This window comes from Oncorhynchus kisutch, unplaced genomic scaffold (genome assembly GCF_002021735.2).
Source record: "Oncorhynchus kisutch isolate 150728-3 unplaced genomic scaffold, Okis_V2 scaffold806, whole genome shotgun sequence".
In the NCBI taxonomy this organism is placed as follows: domain Eukaryota; kingdom Metazoa; phylum Chordata; class Actinopteri; order Salmoniformes; family Salmonidae; genus Oncorhynchus; species Oncorhynchus kisutch.
In genome coordinates, this window is record NW_022262751.1 from 88,993 (window position 1) to 104,799 (window position 15,807).

Sequence of the window (15,807 nt, forward strand, 5' to 3'; positions counted from 1 at the left end):
GTGTGTGCGTGTGTGTGTGTGTGTGTGTGTGTTCTTACCGGCTGTACTTGCCGACGTTGTTGAGGTCAGCCAGCTGGCAGTCAGTGACCTGTCTGGTGTAATGTTGAAACAACGGCATCCTCCATACCCTGTCTCCTGTTACCACACTGGCCTAACACAGAGAGAGACACCACAGTATGTATGTAACCCTCCATACCCTGTCTCCTGTTACCACACTGGCCTAACACAGAGAGACACACCACAGTGTGTATGTAACCCTCCATACCCTGTCTCCTGTTACCACACTGGCCTAACACAGAGAGACACCACAGTGTGTATATAACCCTCCATACCCTGTCTCCTGTTACCACACTGGCCTAACACAGAGACACCACAGTGTTTATATAACCCTCCATACCCTGTCTCCTGTTACCACACTGGCCTAACACAGAGAGACACCACAGTGTTTATATAACCCTCCATACCCTGTCTCCTGTTACCACACTGGCCTAACACAGAGAGACACACCACAGTGTGTATATAACCCTCCATACCCTGTCTCCTGTTACCACACTGGCCTAACACACAGAGAGACACACCACAGTGTGTATATAACCCTCCATACCCTGTCTCCTGTTACCACACTGGCCTAACACAGAGAGACACACCACAGTGTTTATATAACCCTCCATACCCTGTCTCCTAACACAGAGAGACACCACAGTGTGTATATAACCCTCCATACCCTGTCTCCTGTTACCACACTGGCCTAACACACAGAGAGACACACCACAGTGTTTATATAACCCTCCATACCCTGTCTCCTAACACAGAGAGACACCACAGTGTGTATATAACCCTCCATACCCTGTCTCCTGTTACCACACTGGCCTAACACAGAGAGACACACCACAGTGTTTATATAACCCTCCATACCCTGTCTCCTAACACAGAGAGACACCACAGTGTGTATATAACCCTCCATACCCTGTCTCCTGTTACCACACTGGCCTAACACACAGAGAGACACACCACAGTGTTTATATAACCCTCCATACCCTGTCTCCTAACACAGAGAGACACCACAGTGTGTATATAACCCTCCATACCCTGTCTCCTGTTACCACACTGGCCTAACACACAGAGAGACACACCACAGTGTGTATATAACCCTCCATACCCTGTCTCCTGTTACCACACTGGCCTAACACAGAGAGACACCACAGTGTTTATATAACCCTCCATACCCTGTCTCCTGTTACCACACTGGCCTAACACACACAGAGACACCACAGTGTGTATATAACCCTCCATACCCTGTCTCCTAACACACAGAGACACCACAGTGTGTATGTAACCCTCCATACCCTGTCTCCTGTTACCACACTGGCCTAACACACAGAGACACCACAGTGTGTATGTAACCCTCCATACCCTGTCTCCTGTTACCACACTGGCCTAACACAGAGAGACACACCACAGTGTTTATATATTACAATGTTTGTGTGTAATTGTGGTCACAATAGCAGAATTTGGACTTGTATACCAGGTTTAGTATCACAATACTCAATACCACAACGGTACAGGGACAGATTCTGCCTGGTTTTCACTCTCAAAAATCACACTTTCAATAGAAAACCAACTACATTCAAATGTTCCAACTCCACATGCTTAAACCACATCAGGAGACCACTTGAGGGAGAAAAAAAAATCTGAGGAAGTTTCTTAATATATATTATGCAAAACACATGACTACTGGATGCAGATATGCAGAGGCTACTTTATAGTTAACTCTTAATTGAGATGGGGAAGAATGGTATCATCAGTAGCATTAGCATCATCAGTAGCATTAGCATCATCAGTAGCATTAGCATCATCAGTAGCATTAGCATCAGTAGCATTAGTATCAGCAGCATTAGTATCAGCAGCATTAGCATCATCAGTAGCATTAGCAGCATCAGTAGCATTAGCATCAGTAGCATTAGCAGCATCAGTAGCATTAGCATCAGCAGCATTAGCATCATCAGCATAATTAGCAGCATTAGCATCAGCAGCATTAGCATCCTCATCAGCATAATTAGCGTCAGCAGCATTAGCATCAGCAGCATTAGCATCATTGCTAACGGTTACAAAGTGTAGACATGCAGTGCCTTCAGAAAGTATTCACACCCCTTGACTTTTCCCACATTTTGTTGTGTTTTTCGAAATTTTAATAAAATGAATTAAAACTGAAATGTCTTCAGTTAATAAGTATTCTAATCCTTTGTTATGACAAGCCTCAAGTTCAGGAGTGAAGATGTTTTTGTTTATTACCTTTATTTAACTCGGCAAGTCAGTTAAGAACAAATTCTTATTTTCAATGACGGCCTAGGAACAGTGGGTTAACTGCCTTGTTCAGGGGCAGAACGACAGATTTGTACCTTGTCAGCTCGGGGGTTTGAACTTGCAACCTTTCGGTTACTAGTCCAACGCTCTAACCACTAGGCTACCCTGCCGCCCCATGTGCTTGGACACTGTGTATAATAATCTTTAACATTAGTTTTTTAATGACTTCCTCATCTCTTTACCCACACATACAATTAACTGTAAGGTCCCTCAGTCCAGCAGTGAATTTCAAACACAGATTCAACCACAAAGACCAGGGAGGTTTTCCACTGCCTTGCAAATGGCTCCTATTGGTAGATGGGTAAAAACAAACAGACATTGAATATCCCTTTGAGCATGGTGAAGTTATTAATGACCCTTTGGATGGTGAAGTTATTAATGACCCTTTGGATGGTGAAGTTATTAATTACACTTTGGATGGTGAAGTTATTAATTACACTTTAGATGGTGAAGTTATTAATTACACTTTAGATGGTGAAGTTATTAATGACCCTTTAGATGGTGAAGTTATTAATTACCCTTTGGATGGTGAAGTTATTAATTACCCTTTGGATGGTGAAGTTATTAATGACCCTTTAGATGGTGAAGTTATTAATTACCCTTTGGATGGTGAAGTTATTAATTACCCTTTGGATGGTGAAGTTATTAATTACCCTTTAGATGGTGAAGTTATTATTTACACTTTAGATGGTGTATCAATACACCCAGTCACTACAAAGATACAGGCGTCCTTCCTAACTCAGTTGCCGGAGAGGAAGGAAACTGCTCAGGGGTTTCACCATGAGGCCAATGGTGACTTTAAAACATTTACAGAGTTTCATGGCTGTGATGGGAGAAGGATGGATCGACAACATTGTCGTTACTCCACAATACTAACCTAAATGACAGAGTGAAAAGAAGGAAGCCTGTACAGAATCAAAATATTCCAAAACATGCATCCTGTTTGCAACAAGACACTAAAGTCCCCAAAAAAGTATCCAAGATGGCGTAGCAGTAAGTCGTCCCATCCTGTCGTGTCCCTGTATTTATCGTTTCTTTTTCGTTTTTTTACATATTTTCTCCACATATCTCTTTGAAAACATTTTGCTAAACCCTAAGCTTCCAAATACTCTCCTGCAACCCGACTCACCCAATGTAGCTATTTTTCCTAAAGTATTTATATTTACTTCGGGACCCCTCAACTGAAGCTAGCCAGCTAACCAGCGGTTATGCTAGCGGTCTCCAGCTAACCGGTCATCAGCTAACCTGTAGTTCGGAAAGCTCTCGCCTGTTCGTACAACGCGACTCTAACCAGAGCATAACGGACCTATTTATTTTTCATCCCCGGATTCATCCCCGGATTCCCACCGCAAACGGAACATCTTTCAGCTGGATTTTTCAGCAACTAGCTATCTAGCTAAACCGCAACCCCGGATTACTCCTGGCTAGCGTTTCCACCCACTTAGCTTGAAGCTAGCCCGGCCGTAGCACCTGTGCACCACCGTAGCATACTCCTGAGCTACAATACCCGGGCCCACGACCGGTCTATCGATGTCATCGCATGAAGAGGAATAAACAGACTCACCCCATCGCGACGTCCCCCAAAGGCTAACTCTCTAGCCCTCACTATCTCCCTGCTTGCTAATTCGGCCTGCTAACTGCTAGCTTGTCCAGCTCCGGTCCGCTAACTGCTACCTTGTCTAGCCCGGGCCTACAAACTGTTAGCTTGTTAGCACAGGCCTGCTAACCGCCTGAATCGCCGCGTCCCAAATGCTCACCAGACCCATATTTACTTTCTATCTCTTTTGACTTTTAATTTGTTTATACCTTCCGGAAACCTGCCTCACCCAATGTGATACGGAATCGCTATTATTATTATTTTTTTTAGAACACACTCAAGAACCTCCAGAAGCTAACCAGCTAACTAGCTACAAGCTATTTAGTCATTGTTAGTTTTTTTAAAACCTGGATAACACTCGCCAGTCCAGCTTCCCTGCCCCATCCACCACTGCCCCCTGGACACTGATCTCTTGGCTACATAGCTGATGCACGCTGGACTGTCCATTAATCACGGTACTCCATTCTGCTTGTTTGTTTTATCTGTTGGCCCCGTTGCCTAGTCTACGCCATTTTACCTGCTGTTGTTGTGCTAGCTGATTAGCTGTTGTCTCACCTACTGTTTTAGCTAGCTTTCCCAATTCAACACCTGTGATTACTGCATGCCTCGCTGTATGTTTCTCTCAAATGTCAATATGCCTTGTATACTGTTGTTCAGGTTAGTTATCATTGTTTTAGTTCACAATGGAGCCCCTATTTCCACTCTTCATGCCCCTGATAACTCCTTTGTCCCACCTCCCACACATGCGGTGACCTCACCCATTACTACCAGCATGTCCAGAGATACAACCTCTCTCATCATCACCCAGTGCCTGGGCTTACCTCCGCTGTACCCGCACCCCACCATACCCCTGTCTGCGCATTATGCCCTGAATATATTCTACCATGCCCAGAAACCTGCTCCTCTTATTCTCTGTCCCCAACGCTCTAGGCGACCAGTTTTGATAGCCTTTAGCCGCACCCTCATACTACTCCTTCTCTGTTCCGCGGGTGATGTGGAGGTAAACCCAGGCCCTGCATGTCCCCAGGCACCCTCATTTGTTGACTTCTGTGATCGAAAAAGCCTTGGTTTCATGCATGTCAACATCAGAAGCCTCCTCCCTAAGTTTGTTTTACTCACTGCTTTAGCACACTCTGCTAACCCTGATGTCCTTGCTGTGTCTGAATCCTGGCTCAGGAAGGCCACCAAAAATTCAGAGATTTCCATACCCAACTATAACATCTTCCGTCAAGATAGAATTGCCAAAGGGGGAGGAGTTGCAGTTTACTGCAGAGATAGCCTGCAAAGTAAAGTCATACTTTCCAGGTCCATACCCAAACAGTTCGAACTACTAATTTTGAAAATTACTCTCTCCAGAAATAAGTCTCTCACGGTTGCCGCCTGCTACCGACCCCCCTCAGCTCCCAGCTGTGCCCTGGACACCATTTGTGAATTGATCGCCCCCCATCTAGCTTCAGAGTTTGTTCTGTTAGGTGACCTAAACTGGGATATGCTTAACACCCCGCCAGTCCTACAATCTAAGCTAGATGCCCTCAATCTCACACAAATCATCAAGGAACCCACCAGGTACAACCCTAACTCTGTAAACAAGGGCACCCTCATAGACGTCATCCTGACCAACTGGCCCTCCAAATACACCTCCGCTGTCTTCAACCAGGATCTCAGCGATCACTGCCTCATTGCCTGTATCCGCTACGGAGCCGCAGTCAAACGACCACCCCTCATCACTGTCAAACGCTCCCTAAAACACTTCTGTGAGCAGGCCTTTCTAATCGACCTGGCCCGGGTATCCTGGAAGGACATTGACCTCATCCCGTCAGTTGAGGATGCCTGGTCATTCTTTAAAAGTAACTTCCTCACCATTTTAGATAAGCATGCTCCGTTCAAAAAATGCATAACTAAGAACAGATACAGCCCTTGGTTCACCCCAGACCTGACTGCCCTCGACCAGCACAAAAACATCCTGTGGCGGACTGCAATAGCATCGAATAGTCCCCGTGATATGCAACTGTTCAGGGAAGTCCGGAACCAATACACGCAGTCAGTCAGGAAAGCTAAGGCCAGCTTCTTCAGGCAGAAGTTTGCATCCTGTAGCTCCAACTCCAAAAAGTTCTGGGACACCGTGAAGTCCATGGAGAACAAGAGCACCTCCTCCCAGCTGCCCACTGCACTGAGGCTAGGTAACACGGTCACCACTGATAAATCCATGATTATCGAAAACTTCAATAAGCATTTCTCAACGGCTGGCCATGCCTTCCGCCTGGCTACTTCAACCTCGGCCAACAGCTCCGCCCCCCCCGCAGCTCCTCGCCCAAGCCTCTCCAGGTTCTCCTTTAACCAAATCCAGATAGCAGATGTTCTGAAAGAGCTGCAAAACCTGGACCCGTACAAATCAGCTGGGCTTGACAATCTGGACCCTCTATTTCTGAAACTATCTGCCACCATTGTAGCAACCCCTATTACCAGCCTGTTCAACCTCTCTTTCATATCGTCTGAGATCCCCAAAGATTGGAAAGCTGCCGCAGTCATCCCCCTCTTCAAAGGGGGAGACACCCTGGACCCAAACTGTTACAGACCTATATCCATCCTGCCCTGCCTATCTAAGGTCTTCGAAAGCCAAGTCAACAAACAGGTCACTGACCATCTCGAATCCCACCGTACCTTCTCCGCTGTGCAATCTGGTTTCCGAGCCGGTCATGGGTGCACCTCAGCCACACTCAAGGTACTCAACGATATCATAACCGCCATCAATAAAAGACAGTACTGTGCAGCCGTCTTCATCGACCTTGCCAAGGCTTTCGACTCTGTCAATCACCATATTCTTATCGGCAGACTCAGGAGCCTCGGTTTTTCGGATGACTGCCTTGCCTGGTTCACCAATTACTTTGCAGACAGAGTTCAGTGCGTCAAATCGGAGGGCATGCTGTCTGGTCCTCTGGCAGTCTCTATGGGGGTGCCACAGGGTTCAATTCTCGGGCCGACTCTTTTCTCTGTGTATATCAATGATGTTGCTCTTGCTGCGGGCGATTCCCTGATGCACCTCTACGCAGACGACACCATTCTATATACTTTCGGCCCGTCTTTGGACACTGTGCTATCTAACCTCCAAACAAGCTTCAATGCCATACAACACTCCTTCCGTGGCCTCCAACTGCTCTTAAACGCTAGTAAAACCAAATGCATGCTTTTCAACCGGTCGCTGCCTGCACCCGCATGCCCGACTAGCATCACCACCCTGGATGGTTCCGACCTAGAATATGTGGACGTCTATAAGTACCTAGGTGTCTGGCTAGACTGCAAACTCTCCTTCCAGACTCATATCAAACATCTCCAATCGAAAATCAAATCAAGAGTCGGCTTTCTATTCCGCAACAAAGCCTCCTTCACTCACGCCGCCAAGCTTACCCTAGTAAAACTGACTATCCTACCGATCCTCGACTTCGGCGATGTCATCTACAAAATGGCTTCCAACACTCTACTCAGCAAACTGGATGCAGTTTATCACAGTGCCATCCGTTTTGTCACTAAAGCACCTTATACCACCCACCACTGCGACTTGTATGCTCTAGTCGGCTGGCCCTCGCTACATATTCGTCGCCAGACCCACTGGCTCCAGGTCATCTACAAGTCCATGCTAGGTAAAGCTCCGCCTTATCTCAGCTCACTGGTCACGATGGCAACACCCATCCGTAGCACGCGCTCCAGCAGGTGTATCTCACTGATCATCCCTAAAGCCAACACCTCATTTGGCCGCCTTTCGTTCCAGTACTCTGCTGCCTGTGACTGGAACGAATTGCAAAAATCGCTGAAGTTGGAGACTTTTATCTCCCTCACCAACTTCAAACATCAGCTATCTGAGCAGCTAACCAATCGCTGCAGCTGTACATAGTCTATTGGTAAATAGCCCACCCTTTTTCACCTACCTCATCCCCATACTGTTTTTATTTATTTACTTTTCTGCTCTTTTGCACACCAATATCTCCACCTGTACATGACCATCTGATCATTCATCACTCCAGTGTTAATCTGCAAAATTGTAATTATTTGCCTACCTCCTCATGCCTTTTGCACACATTGTATATAGACTCCCCCTTTGTTTTCTACTGTGTTATTGACTTGTTAATTGTTTACTCCATGTGTAACTCTTTGTTGTCTGCTCACACTGCTATGCTTTATCTTGGCCAGGTCGCAGTTGCAAATGAGAACTTGTTCTCAACTAGCCTACCTGGTTAAATAAAGGTGTTCTCAACTAGCCTACCTGGTTAAATAAAGGTGTTCTCAACTAGCCTACCTGGTTAAATAAAGGTGTTCTCAACTAGCCTACCTGGTTAAATAAAGGTGTTCTCAACTAGCCTACCTGGTTAAATAAAGGTTAAATAAAAAATAAAAAAATAAAAAATAGTGCGTCAAATGGTAGAGAATTAACTTTGTGTCCTGAATACAACGCGTTATGTTTGGGGCAAATCCAATACAACACATTACTGAGTAACACTCAATATGTTCAAGCATAGTGGTGGCTGCATCATGTTATGGGTATGGTTGTCATCGTAAAGTACTGGGGAGTTTTACAGGATAAAAATAAATGGAATGGAGCCTAAGAACAGGCAAAATCCTAGAGGAAAACCTGGTTCAGTCTTCTTTCCACCAGACACTGGGAGATGAATTCACCTTTCAGCAGTTACTTAAATCTATGGTCAGACCTGGAAATAGTTGTCTAGCAATGATCAACAACCAATGTGACAGAGCTTGAAGAATTGAGAAAAGAATAATGGGCAAATGTTGCACAATCACAGCTGTAATCACTCTTAGGGACTTACCCAGAAAGACTCACAGCTGTAATCACTCTTAGAGCCTCACCCAGAAAGACTCATAGCTGTAATGACTCTTAGAGACTCACCCAGAAAGACTCCCAGCTGTAATGACTCTTAGAGCCTCACCCAGAAAGACTCTAATCTGTAATGACTCTTAGAGACTCACCCAGAAAGACTAATCTGTAATGACTCTTAGAGCCTCACCCAGAAAGACTCCCAGCTGTAATCACTCTTAGAGCCTTAAAAGAAAGACAAAGTGGGGGTGTGAATACTTTACGTAAATGAGATATTTCAGTATTTAATTTTCAATAAATGTAACAATTTCTAAAAACATGTTTTTACTTGGTTATTATGGGGGAGAAAGACGTGGATCCAGTTTGAATGCAGGCTGTAATAAGGCAAGGGGTTTATGTCCACTTTCTGAAGGCACAGAAACCACAGACACCCAGGGGCATTTCCACGTGCTCCTCGTCAGAGTTACAGGAAATATGGCACAGAAACCCAGGGGCATTTCCACGTGCTCCTCGTCAGAGTTACAGGAAATATGGCACAGAAACCCAGGGGCATTTCCACGTGCTCCTCGTCAGAGTTACAGGAAATATGGCACAGAAACCACAGACACACAGGGGTATTTCCACGTGCTCCTCGTCAGACAGGAAATATGGCACAGAAACCACAGACACACAGGGGTATTTCCACGTGCTCCTCGTCAGAGTTACAGGAAATATGGCACAGAAACCAGACACCACAGGGGCATTTCCACGTGTTCCTCGTCAGACAGGAAATATGAATTTCAGATATTTTCCGTTCATAATATTGTGCAAAATATTGTTTTTTTCCCGAACAAGTTCAATACATTTTAGTTGATTTCCAAACGTGACACATTTAGAAGAACATATAGATAGATAGAAGAACATATAGATAGAAGAACATATAGATAGATAGAAGAACATATAGATTGATAGAAGAACATATAGATAGAAGAACATATAGATAGATAGAAGAACATATAGATAGATAGAACATATAGATAGAAGAACATATAGATAGATAGAAGAACATATAGATAGAAGAACATATAGATAGATAGAAGAACATATAGATAGATAGAACATATAGATAGAAGAACATATAGATAGATAGAAGAACATATAGATTGATAGAAGAACATATAGATAGAAGAACATATAGATAGATAGAAGAACATATAGATAGATAGAACATATAGATAGATAGAACATATAGATAGATAGAAGAACATATAGATAGATAGAAGAACATATAGATAGATAGAACATATAGATAGATAGAAGAACATATAGATAGATAGAAGAACATATAGATAGATAGAAGAACATATAGATAGATAGAAGAACATATAGATAGATAGAAGAACATATAGATAGATAGATAGAAGAACATATAGATAGATAGAAGAACATATAGATAGATAGAAGAACATATAGATAGATAGAAGAACATATAGATAGATAGAAGAACATATAGATAGATAGAAGAACATATAGATAGATAGAAGAACATATAGATAGAACATATAGATAGATAGAAGAACATATAGATAGATAGAAGAACATATAGATAGATAGAAGAACATATAGATAGATAGAAGAACATATAGATAGATAGAAGAACATATAGATAGATAGAAGAACATATAGATAGATAGAAGAACATATAGATAGATAGAACATATAGATAGATAGAAGAACATATAGATAGATAGAAGAACATATAGATAGATAGATAGATAGATAGATAGATAGATAGATAGATAGATAGATAGATAGATAGATAAACATATAGATAGAAGAACATATAGATAGAAGAACATATAGATAGAAGAACATATAGATAGAAGAACATATAGATAGAACATATAGATAGATAGAAGAACATATAGATAGATAGAAGAACATAGATAGAACATATAGATAGATAGAAGAACATAGATAGAACATATAGATAGATAGAAGAACATAGATAGAACATACAGATAGATAGAAGAACATATAGATAGAACATATAGATAGAAGAACATATAGATAGAAGAACATATAGATAGATAGAAGAACATAGATAGAACATATAGATAGATAGAAGAACATAGATAGAACATATAGATAGATAGAAGAACATAGATAGAACATATAGATAGATAGAAGAACATAGATAGAACATATAGATAGATAGAAGAACATATAGATAGAACATATAGATAGAAGAACATATAGATAGATAGAAGAACATATAGATAGATAGAAGAACATATAGATAGATAGAAGAACATATAGATAGATAGAAGAACATATAGATAGATAGAAGAACATATAGATAGATAGAAGAACATATAGATAGATAGAACATAGATAGATAGAAGAACATATAGATAGATGAACATATAGATAGATAGAAGAACATATAGATAGAAGAACATATAGATAGATAGAAGAACATATAGATAGATAGAACATAGATAGATAGAAGAACATATAGATAGATAGAAGAACATATAGATAGATAGAACATATAGATAGATAGAAGAACATATAGATAGATAGAAGAACATATAGATAGATAGAAGAACATATAGATAGATAGAAGAACATATAGATAGATAGAAGAACATATAGATAGATAGAAGAACATATAGATAGATAGAAGAACATATAGATAGATAGAAGAACATATAGATAGATAGAAGAACATATAGATAGATAGAAGAACATATAGATAGATAGAAGAACATATAGATAGATAGAAGAACATATAGATAGATAGAAGAACATATAGATAGATAGAAGACTAAGATGATAGAAGAACATATAGATAGATAGAAGAACATATAGATAGATAGAAGAACATATAGATAGATAGAAGAACAATAGATAGATAGAAGAACATATAGATAGATAGAAGAACATATAGATAGATAGAAGAACATATAGATAGATAGAAGAACATATAGATAGATAGAAGAACATATAGATAGATAGAAGAACATATAGATAGATAGATAGATAGATAGATAGCAGAACATATAGATAGATAGAAGAACATATAGATAGAAGAACATATAGATAGATAGAAAAACATATAGATAGATAGAACATATAGATAGAAGAACATATAGATAGATAGAAGAACATATAGATAGATAGAAGAACATATAGATAGATAGAAGAACATATAGATAGATAGAAGAACATATAGATAGATAGAAGAACATATAGATAGATAGAACATATAGATAGATAGAAGAACATATAGATAGATAGAAGAACATATAGATAGATAGAAGAACATATAGATAGATAGAAGAACATATAGATATAGAAGAACATATAGATAGATAGAAGAACATATAGATAGATAGAACATATAGATAGATAGAAGAACATATAGATAGATAGATAGATAGATAGATAGATAGATAGATAGATAGAAGAACATATAGATAGAAGAACATATAGATAGAAGAACATATAGATAGAAGAACATATAGATAGAAGAACATATAGATAGAACATATAGATAGATAGAAGAACATATAGATAGATAGAAGAACATAGATAGAACATATAGATAGATAGAAGAACATAGATAGAACATATAGATAGATAGAAGAACATAGATAGAACATATAGATAGATAGAAGAACATAGATAGAACATATAGATAGATAGAAGAACATAGATAGAACATATAGATAGATAGAAGAACATAGATAGAACATATAGATAGATAGAAGAACATATAGATAGAACATATAGATAGAAGAACATATAGATAGAAGAACATATAGATAGATAGAAGAACATAGATAGAACATATAGATAGATAGAAGAACATAGATAGAACATATAGATAGATAGAAGAACATAGATAGAACATATAGATAGATAGAAGAACATATAGATAGAACATATAGATAGAAGAACATATAGATAGAAGAACATATAGATAGATAGAAGAACATATAGATAGATAGAAGAACATATAGATAGATAGAAGAACATATAGATAGATAGAAGAACATATAGATAGATAGAAGAACATATAGATAGATAGAAGAACATATAGATAGATAGAAGAACATATAGATAGATAGAAGAACATATAGATAGATAGAACATATAGATAGATAGAAGAACATATAGATAGATAGAAGAACATATAGATAGATAGAAGAACATATAGATAGATAGAAGAACATATAGATAGATAGAAGAACATATAGATAGATAGAAGAACATATAGATAGATAGAAGAACATATAGATAGAAGAACATATAGATAGATAGAAGAACATATAGATAGATAGAAGAACATATAGATAGAAGAACATATAGATAGATAGATAGAACATATAGATAGATAGAAGATATAGATAGATAGATAGAAGAACATATAGATAGATAGAAGAACATATAGATAGAAGAACATATAGATAGATAGATAGAACATATAGATAGATAGAAGAACATATAGATAGATAGAAGAACATATAGATAGATAGAAGAACATATAGATAGATAGAAGAACATATAGATAGATAGAAGAACATATAGATAGATAGAAGAACATATAGATAGATAGAAGAACATATAGATAGATAGAAGAACATATAGATAGATAGAACATATAGATAGATAGAAGAACATATAGATAGATAGAAGAACATATAGATAGATAGAAGAACATATAGATAGATAGAAGAACATATAGATAGATAGAAGAACATATAGATAGATAGAAGAACATATAGATAGATAGAAGAACATATAGATAGATAGAAGAACATATAGATAGATAGAAGAACATATAGATAGATAGAAGAACATATAGATAGATAGAAGAACATATAGATAGATAGAAGAACATATAGATAGATAGAAGAACATATAGATAGAAGAACATATAGATAGATAGAAGAACATATAGATAGATAGAACATATAGATAGATAGAAGAACATATAGATAGATAGAAGAACATATAGATAGATAGAAGAACATATAGATAGATAGAAGAACATATAGATAGATAGATAGAAGAACATAGATAGAACATATAGATAGATAGATAGAAGAACATAGATAGAACATATAGGTAGATAGAAGAACATATAGGTAGAAGAACATATAGATAGAAGAACCAACCCAACCAAGTGTGGGTGTGTGTGTCTGTGTGTGTGTGTGTCTGTGTGTGTCTGTGTGTCTGTGTGTGTCTGTGTGTGTCTGTGTGTGTCCGTGTGTGTCTGTGTGTGTGTGTGTGTGTGTGTGTGTGTGTGTGTGTGTCTGTGTGTGTGTGTGTGTGTGTTACCTTGTGAAGCTGTTCCCAGAGCCAGTCAGAGTTGGTGAAGACTCCTGTCGCTGCTGAACCCAGAGCAACATCCATCGCTCCTGATAGAAAACACGAGTGACCAATAGACTAGCCGGTTAGTGAACAACATCTATCGCTCCTGAGAGAAAACACGAGTGACCAATAGACTAGCCAGTTAGTGAACAACATCTATCGCTCCAGAGAGAAAACACGAGTGACCAATAGACTAGCCGGTTAGTGAACAACATCTATCGCTCCTGAGAGAAAACACGAGTGACCAATAGACTAGCCGGTTAGTGAACAACATCTATCGCTCCAGAGAGAAAACACGAGTGACCAATAGACTAGCCAGTTAGTGAACAACATCTATCGCTCCAGAGAGAAAACACGAGTGACCAATAGACTAGCCAGTTAGTGAACAGCGATGGCCGTCTCACCAACACACACAGTGCACTAACCAGTGAGGGCACTAACCAGTGAGGGTACTAACCAGTGAGGGTACTAACCAGTGAGGGTACTAACCAGTGAGGGTACTAACCAGTGAGGAACCAGTGAGGGTACTAACCAGTGAGGAACCAGTGAGGGTACCAACCAGTGAGGGTACTAACCAGTGAGGGTACTAACCAGTGAGGGTACTAACCAGTGAGGAACCAGTGAGGGTACTAACCAGTGAGGGTACTAACCAGTGAGGGTACTAACCAGTGAGGGTAGCAGCGTTGACGATGGCCATCTCACCAACACACACAGTGCACTAACCAGTGAGGGTACTAACCAGTGAGGGTACTAACCAGTGAGGGTACTAACCAGTGAGGGTAGCAGCGTTGACGATGGCCCTGGGGTTGAAGCTGTGAGCGTAACAGAGAGCATCTGCTAGGATCAACCGTCCCTCAGCGTCCGTGTTGTCCACCTACACACAAAATACTTATTTGATGTAAACAAAGACCTGTACGGTTTAGTTGCCACGGTAAAAAACACATGTATGGTTTAGTAGCCACGGTAACAAATGCCTGTATGGTTTAGTAGCCACGGTAACAAAGACCGGTATGGTTTAGTTGCCACGGTAACAAAGACCTGTATGGTTTAGTTGCCACGGTAACAAAGACCTGCATGGTTTAGTAGCCACGGTAACAATGACCTGTATGATTTAGTTGCCACGGTAACAATGACCTGCATGGTCTAGTAGCCACGGTAACAGATACCTGTATGGTTTTGCCGTTCTTGGCAGTGACGACATCTCCAGGCTTGTTGGCTTTCCCACTGGGCATGTTCTCACAGAGAGGTGCTAGACCTGGGGGTTAATAACACACATTACTACTTCCTGTGGAGAAACCTCTAGCAAACAAGCTGCAGGTCACAGAGAGGTGCTAGACCTGGGGGTTAATAACACACATTACTACTTCCTGTGGAGAAACCTCTAGCAGACAAGCTGCAGGTCACAGAGAGGTGCTAGACCTGGGGTTAATAACACACATTACTACTTCCTGTGGAGAAACCTCTAGCAGACAAGCTGCAGGTCACAGAGAGGTGCTAGACCTGTTAATAACACACATTACTACTTCCTGTGGAGAAACCTCTAGCAGACAAGCTGCAGGTCACAGAGAGGTGCTAGACCTGTTAATAACACACATTACTACTTCCTGTGGAGAAACCTCTAGCAGACAAGTTGTAGGTCAAACTACAAACCTCTAGGAGA

At 40.2% G+C, this 15,807-nt stretch overlaps 1 protein-coding gene across 2 annotated transcripts in view; it reads right to left on the reverse strand.

Annotated features, from left to right (window-relative positions):
• The window catches only part of LOC116362184 (cytosol aminopeptidase), a 33,869-nt gene that overhangs the window by 2,033 nt on the left and 16,029 nt on the right, over window positions 1-15,807 (reverse strand). Inside the window, exons 10-13 of one of the 2 annotated variants that reach the window (XM_031816492.1) lie at window positions 15,314-15,402; window positions 14,919-15,021; window positions 14,115-14,194; window positions 39-151 (exon numbers count right to left, since the gene is read on the reverse strand). In XM_031816492.1, the coding sequence (XP_031672352.1) occupies window positions 39-151; window positions 14,115-14,194; window positions 14,919-15,021; window positions 15,314-15,402 (385 nt within the window). Of the gene's footprint in view, window positions 1-38; window positions 152-376; window positions 1,438-14,114; window positions 14,195-14,918; window positions 15,022-15,313; window positions 15,403-15,807 lie in introns of those variants that run through there. The other variant, XM_031816493.1, reaches the window with a different exon arrangement.